This window comes from Ptychodera flava, chromosome 7 (genome assembly GCF_041260155.1).
Source record: "Ptychodera flava strain L36383 chromosome 7, AS_Pfla_20210202, whole genome shotgun sequence".
In the NCBI taxonomy this organism is placed as follows: domain Eukaryota; kingdom Metazoa; phylum Hemichordata; class Enteropneusta; family Ptychoderidae; genus Ptychodera; species Ptychodera flava.
Window position 1 is genome coordinate 43,474,778 of NC_091934.1, and position 8,447 is coordinate 43,483,224.

Consider the following 8,447-nt stretch of genomic DNA (forward strand, 5'->3'; position numbering starts at 1 on the left):
AACTAGCTGCACTGTCTCATGAACTTCGAATCGTCGATCAAAATCACATCTTTTCTGCCCTTTTCTCTCACAAATTCAGCGAAATTGAAGTTTTTCACACATAAACTAAATATATAGTTGGAATCAAGTATACCTTTCCGTCGGGCTTTCTTCGGGAAAAAATATTCCATCGGCAAGGTGCCAATGGTCGACGCCACATTTCTCTTTTTTCACGCCACCGTTAAAAATGACCTAAGATGACCTTCACACTAATCAAACCAATTACACTGCTCGTAACAAAGACAACACCATAGGTGCGTCCATCAGCCAATCACACTATTTAACAAATAAAAGATCGGGCTCAAAAACCACAAACTGGTATTTAGAAACTGTTTTATGTTTGTGCAGTTCCATGCGGGGAAAGGGATCGCGAAACTGCTAATCGTACGTGTGCCGTAACAGCTGGCAGTGCAATCCCGAAATTACAGGTCTATAAAAATAATCTAATGACGTTAAAAGTAGCCGGGAAAAAATGCAAAACAGCCGGGTTATTTACCCGGCACCCGGCTTCTAAGGACAACACTGAGTTTTGAGAATGGACTTAGACAGTGAGTTTTACGACAGAAGAAGCAAATTCAACGGGAAATACAACAAAATATAAGGCTTAGCCAATTGCAAGGAAACAATAGAGAATTCCATCAAATTTAAAAACCGTTATGAAAAGAAAGTATTCACATAACGCCTTATGGACAAAACTAAGTTCATACAATCTAGAAAGATTTACTACCCTGATGACATGTTGCTGAACTGAGTGGCAAGACTCTAAGTCACCTTCGATAGATAGATTTGTAATTTCAAAACATATGAGTTGATAACTTACAAATTGCAATTCGTGCTTGTGATTGATCGTTTGTGCCATTTTTATCGAATAATCTTAGAAGCACAGACAATACGATGTTACCGATCGGATTCAAACTCACAGCATACGGTATCCAAGAAGTAGCCAAGTGGCTGAGTTTACAAAAACACGTTTTTCTTATTAAAGCGTTTTTCTAGCTAATCTATTAGCGCTTTTTTAAGTATAAGGTGAACATCTTACTCGTATTTTCCGTTATTATCATGTGAATTAGGTTCAATAGAGGACTTAATGTACACTTATTTAAAAGAGCTGCATGGCTGTTCACATTCACATTATCCTTCATGACGAGTTGGTATAATGATGCAAACACTGCAATTAGCTCTACTATTTTATCCTCTTCTTTACGTTCATCCTCATCTCCCTTTCACATGCATTCTAATACTCTTATCTTTCTCCTACTGTAAAAAGCAGTTTCCATGTTCGCTCAGCCATTATAAAACGTTACAAGCGGGCTGTATACAGGCGCAATTAGTATAAAAGAGATAAACTAGACAACTTAAGCGTCATAGTCAAATGGCCACAATTTTATGTTCTCCTAACAAACAACTGTTCAATAAAGATCCAGCAGAAAATAAAGGATAAATGTTCCGTTATGTAAGGCTAATGCTTTAAGTTCCTTATCAGTGTTATACATTCGTGATTCCTTTCTTTTCAGTTAATAAGAATACAAAAAACTTATCCGCTTGCAATTAAATTAATTGAAAACACTCGAACTCAGTAAAAGAATCGTAAAACTTCACCTTTTAACGATATATGCCAGCTCATTACAAACAATAATTCATATTTCCTTTTATAAATTTTTCAGTTGATGTAGTATATGTGCAACGTCAACACGATTTTTTATTGTCATTATATGGCATGTTGAGGATATGTGCGCAAACCGGAAGTGACCAGATGCTAAAAATAGATCAAACATTGCTTCTGCTATGACTTCTGATACCTTTCTTTTGATACAATCGCCATCGACATTCTACTTGGATGTTTTTGTTTGTTTTTTTTACTGTTTATCATTAAAGAGCCAGAACAAGTATGGAAGTCAGTTATTTAGTCGGTCGGTCGGTCGATTGGTCAGAGGGTAACATTATAACGACGCTAGCAGTGTTCACGTTGCCCAAGTAATTGGCAGTAAAAGTTAAAGCAGTAAAATGAAATGCTTGAAACATGACTGTTAATTGGTGTCATAATGTTTCGTTTAAAAGGGAAAATCAATATCAAACGTGTCCAGGTTGCAGTTGCTTGAATACGTAACAGCAGGTAAAAGGTTACAGACTCCATCGCAAAATTTTTGAACTAATTCAGGCCCTACACTGATCCGTGTAAAACAGAAAACGGTTCGTCATCCCTCTTGGTTAGCCTGAGATTAGATATGAACATAATGAATGAGGTATGTCAATTATAAACGAGACAACGCACTCATACCACCTAGTACCAAAGCTGTACTTGTTGCTGTTACTGATATCTGCAAAAGTAGGTCAAAAGTCATCAAAAGTAATCCAGAATATTCCTGAAAGCATATTGTCCATACTGATCAATAATATTATATAGGGCTCAGCCTTTGGTGTCGCGTCAGGGGTTAAGACTAGAAATGTCATTTGTATTGATTCAAGATAAAATAGAATTAATTGTTACTTGCCATATACGTTGGTATGGCACGACAACTATGCCAAGTTCACCCTCTGATAAAAACAGTTAACGTACACGATGTCAGACCCTGCAGGTATAGATTTTCTGTAATGAGTAAAAATGTTGGACAAAAATTGGCAATTTTTACCATGATAACAACCTACTTTTTAACAAGGGACGTATTGAGCTATCATTATCGTTGGAACAGTAACTGCACTGCGCAATTTTCACTTGCAAACTGAAAAGGAGCGTTCCGTCTAAAAACATTTTTTGCGTCTAGTTATTGACACAGGGGCGCTTTTCTAAAACTCAATCCCAGCATTGTTTGCGTATGACCTCGTTCATATGCCAGACAGTTCTCTCTTTTCTATTTTAGGCATGATAGTAACGATTTTTTGTATCAGTGACAAGGTGGATAATAGTACTTACTGATCGATAAAAGAGATGTTTTATTAATGGCATGCTTTAAAATAATGCTTCGCACGTTTCATATTATTTTATTCACGAGCACTCAAACAAACCTGAAGGCGCCCAAGAATTAAGTCAAGTACACTTCCGGTTACTCGCATAGTTTACTATGAATCTGCGCATGCGTAGTAAGTAAGCCGCTGGCGCGACTATTAAACACAAACTAAACGTCTAGCGCATGTGGTTGCTGAGTTACATAAATTTAGGTCAAAGACTACCTAAAGTCATCTAAAAATATTTGGGAAATCATTTTTGTCCCACATCTGTCATTTTCTTACCAAAACCAAACCTCCAGCCTTTACAGTTTCTGAGGTATATAAAAAGTAGATTGAGGTCATGCAAGACCAACCAAAACATTCAGGGTAAAACTTGTCTCATGCTGATCAGTATCCAATAAAAGACATGTTTCTAGGTCATGTGTTAGCAGAAATCTGAGAAAGTCTGTCAAAGGTTATTCAAGTTCATCCAAGCAATATTGAGGATGAATTTAATCACATAGTGGCAAATTACTGGTGGAACAATTTGTTAGTTTGGAAAAAAAAATTGTTAATATCGTTTTATGATTATTGTAGATATGCTCTGCTAATGCCTATATGGCCATAAAAATGATTGAAATACCTCTATGAATCTTTCAAATTTTAAATAACTGACGATATAATCACAATTTCAGGTCATACGACTCATCCAGTCTGCCACATTGCACCTTGGTCCAAATATGCAATTCCCCGTTGAACACAATGAACAGTACAAAAAGAACTCCCTAAACTAATTCATGTGGCTCGGTGTTCCTGATTTTTGTTTCAGTAAATCGAAGAGTCTGTCTGAAGTCAATAAAAATTGTGGATTTTTGATGACATTATCACTCTTTTAATCACTGTCAAAAACGTACTTTTCGTCCAAAAGCAGAAATGCCAAGACAAGATTTCAATTACTATCTTGGGTTATCGGTTAAAGGGTCAGCTAGGTCATTGACACCGTCATTGTCTCGTTTGACGTCTATAAGCGAAGGGTGGTATATGGGTCATCTTCGCCAATTGCAATGTTTTTTGAGACGATCTAACGGCTGATGTAAAGTGTAATTTGAAAATTAGATTATATACAGTAAAAAACTAACATAGGCCGTCTACGCGCCAATTTATTAGCGTGTTGACAAGAGAATGCGAGAGGCACTGATTGTTTTTTGTGAAAAACATACTTGTTTTAACTGCCCCTAAAAATCAGGCCTAAGCCCCAAATGACTGCTTAGAAAGTCAGTAGATCGTAGTGCAAGGCAGTAATTTGTTGAGTGACACATGTCGAGTGCTAAGTATCCAAAGCTGTAAATATAGTAAAAAGAAATCATAATGTCTCTAATATACTCTGGCCGCTTCCTAGTGAACTCTGACACAAGATATCTCATTATCTTCCCCTTTAAAAAGTGAAATTGGCAGAAACTCAGATTATTTTTGCCTATTGGCAGTAGCAGGAATTTTCATATATCATATTTCATACATCACATGATGCACTTTTGCAATTGCCATCTGTTGAATATTTTAAAATCTGACGTAAGGCTACGTCATTAGTAACCAGATCAGTGTCGCACAAGCAGCCCACACGCTCTCGAAATATTGCCAAGAAAAGCTATCCAAAGCTAGGCCTGGCATTTAGTGTGCATTAGCAATATCGGCTAGCTGGATGATACTTATGAAAGATGAGACATCCTCAGCACGCTTGCCACATATCCGCCGTCTTGATTTTGAAATCTCTCGCCCATTTTTCAATATGTAATGTGATAAATAGGTTAGTAGATTTTCGATCGGATTCGAACTGACAACGTACGGCACCCAGTCACCTAGCGCAGACATCACAAAGTGTTACATTTAAGTACTTACCATCTAACAATAATACATATTCCTATCGTTGGACTGAAAATCTGTAAAGGGGAATAACATGAACAAGAGCTTTGGACGTAAGTTAGAATGTACCTCGGCAACAGATATTAAAACTCTCAAACTTACATCTTTCTTGTCTGACCTACCACTTTCGGATACTCATCTTAAAGCCCTTTGTGTAAGACAAGTTTTCACCGGCTTTGTTTTTCAAAAATTGAAAATTGTATTTTCCTCAATACAGTTAGAGATGGCGGCCATCGTGAATTTCAAATATCGGTAAATCTTTGGTAATTTGTTTCTCCATGTTATATGCCTCTTTGGTCGATATTAATGTTTGTCACTCTTACTCCATAAATTAGAGGACACTCAGAATTGCATCTCCTGACATGTGCTTTATTACTTCCACGCCATGCTGCTCAAGAACCAGAACGAGGTTATACATCCCATAATGCAATGCATGGTAACTTATAGCAACGTAGTGCAGATATCATATATCTGATACACTACATCCCTCCTTTCCTTGGAGATATACATTTTCATGGCAATATCAAATGAAATGTTAACACAACATTAGAAGCAATCTGTTCAATGTTCATAAACAGTCTTAAACTGGTTGTGATATAAACGATCATCTAATGAAGTAATAAATGCAATGATTGGTGTCATCAAATCATTTTCTGTTAACAGTCCCATTCAAAATCAATCCAAAATTTCAATGATATTGACAAATGTTTTAGAACATTTTCAGAGTACCAGCCCACTACAAAGTCAGAATATTTTGCTGGGAATTTTGTGGATCTGGTTGGTCTTTCCTTACTGCCTACATTAGGAGTTTTTAATGTCTGTTGGCCTTTGTTGACATTTTCTGGTACCAACTGGTCATCACATGATATGTTGATACATGGCAAGTCCTTGCTCGTAGACTGGTTGTCCAGGTGTGTTGGCGAGCTCTCTGGTTTCGATGTGTTGGTGTCAGTGACATATTTTCTGACATGTATAGTATTCCTTGAATATCTAGCTCCATCGGGAGACTCAACTGTTACACTATTTTCAGTCTTATTTACCACGGTGTAAGGATTTGGGTTGAATGGGATGGAGAACTCATTGGTTTTCTCTTGTTTTACCAGAACTTTGTCTCCAACTTGCACTTCAGAATATTGTGCATTCCTTCTGTCATCCGCGTATATCTTGGCTCTGCCTTTCTGCTCAGCATCTCTGTCTCGTACATCCATGTCAGAGTGATGTTCTGTGTTCATCTCTGGTAGTTTACCTCTGATCTTACGTCTGAACAACAGCTCAGCCGGACTCTTTCCTGTCGTTCCGTGGTCGATACCTCTGTACTTTGTCACATATTTCCTTGGCTCCTTTCTCCAGTTTAATCCTTCACCCTGGGCTATGCAGATTCTCTTCATGAGCGATCTGTTTTTGGCGTTCTACTTCGCCATTTGCTTGTGCCCATTTTGCGGTAACTTTGAGATGTGTGACTCCATTGTTGTCACAGTATTCCTTGAATTCTTCTGACCAGAACTGAGGACCGTTTTCTGACTTATTGTCACTGGAAGTCCCTGTCGACTGAAGGTATCTTCTAAGCAGTCAATTATCTTCTCCATTGTTGTAGAAGTCAGGATAGCATATTCATAGTAGCGACTATAGTAGTCTCTGAAGAACCAATATGCAGTGTCCAAATGGGATGGGACAAGTAAATCAGTGGCAACATCCTGCCATGGACCATCAGGCAGTGTTGTTGGTCTCAATGGTTCAGGTGGATCAGGTCTTGCCATCAGCTGACAACCATGACATGAAATGCAATGTTTCTCTGCTGCCTCGTCCATACCTGGCCACCAAACTTTACTTCTCAGGTTCTGTTTTGTTCCCACCACTCCAAGGTGTCCTTCGTGTGCCAATGCCAAGGCTTGTGGTCTCAGTTTACAGGGTAGTACAATGTGTGTACCTCTCAGTACTAATTGTCCAATTGTACAAAGTTCTCCTGCTACTGGCGCATATTGCTCGCATTTGTCAAATCTGCCTGTCTTCATTGCAATTTTCAGCTTGGCAATTTCCTCATCTACTGCAGATGCTTCTTCAACCTCGCGTGTTGTTAGCGCTCGTGGGGTGGCATTCAATTCAACAAAGTGCACATATTCTTCAGCTTTGTGCAGATGTTCAGTCTTGTTTTTTCCATCTCTTAGAAGACGCGAGAGTTGATTGGCTATGTTCTGAGGATCTGGTACGTATACCACTCTGAAAGTATCAGTTGGAATTGCAAAACCCACCTTACTATGCGAGCACATGGTCGAGATCTCGGACTGTAGATAGCTTGCAGAGGACGATGATCAGTCACAAAGTCGAATTTCATGCCATAAATATATGCATGAAATCTCTCATAACCCCACACTAGTCCTAGTGCTTCCCGTTCTGTCTGGGAGTATCTGCGTTTAAAATCTGTCAAGCTTCGGCTTGCGTAGCATACCAGACGAAAGCGCCTTTCTGTTTCTGCACCAGCACTGCTCCTAAGCCTACTGGGCTAGCATCAGCGATTACCTTTGTTGGTGCGTCTTTATCGAAGTATGCCAAGGTCTTTGCCTTTGCCAGACTCGTTTTCAGTTCTGCAAATGCTGCTTTCTGTTCTGCTTCTTTTATGTCCTTTCTTGTGATTCTCCTCAAGGGTTCTGAGATGGTTACGAATCTTGGTATGAATCTACTACTGTAGCTAACCATGCCCATGAAACTTCTCACTTCAGATGCATCTTTGGGTTCTCTTGCTTCCATTACTGCTTTAACTCTGTCCTGTGTTGGCCCTATGCCCTTCTGTGACAGTAGTATTTCCATGAAAACAAGCTCATCTATGTTGAATTGGCATTTCATCGGATTGAGTGTTAATGCACACTCGCATAGCCGTTTGATGACTGTATGTAAACGGTGATCATGAGTTTCTTGGTCAGGCCCATGAACTATGATGTCAGCTGATATATTCTCGACGCCATCAATGCCTGCCAGAGCTATGGCAATTTTATGCTGATATTGCCCACTTGCCGAACTCACACAAAAGAGCAACCTCTTATATCGATACAGTCCTTTGTGTGTAGCAAATGTAGTAATCCCACGAGATTCTGGGGTAAGCTTCAGCTGGTGATATCCCCATTTAAGGTCAAATTTGCTGAATACTTATGAACCGTTTATATTTTGTAGAAGTTCATCCACTGTAGGGATAGGGTGTCTGCCGTGTATGATTACCTCATTGGCTCTTTGCATGTCTATGCATAGTCTGATGTCATTTCCTGATTTGGGTACTACAACGACTGGGTTTACCCAAGGTGTAGGTCCATCGACTGGTTCAATTATGTCCAAGCTAAGCAGCTCATTAGTCTTTGCCTCTACCTTGTCTCTCAAGTTGAACGGGGTTCGTCTTAGAGGCTGTGCTACAGGCTCTGCAGTTTGGTCGATGTGGAGACTCACTTGTTTGGTGTTGAGTTTTCCCACACCAGTGAACACATCTGGGTATTGTTGCTGCAGGCTGTTGGCCATATTTGTTACTGCTGCAACGTTTGCACCGATGCCAATTTTCAATACACCTAGCTTCATTACAG

At 39.2% G+C, this 8,447-nt stretch overlaps 1 protein-coding gene across 1 annotated transcript; it reads right to left on the bottom strand.

The window, feature by feature from the left end:
* Window positions 1-6,293: 6,293 nt before the first annotated feature.
* On the bottom strand, window positions 6,294-7,151 carry LOC139136520 (uncharacterized). Its single transcript, XM_070704244.1, has one exon. It carries the CDS (start codon window positions 7,149-7,151, stop codon window positions 6,294-6,296), a length of 858 nt encoding a protein of 285 aa, XP_070560345.1.
* Between the last annotated feature and the right edge of the window lie 1,296 nt (window positions 7,152-8,447).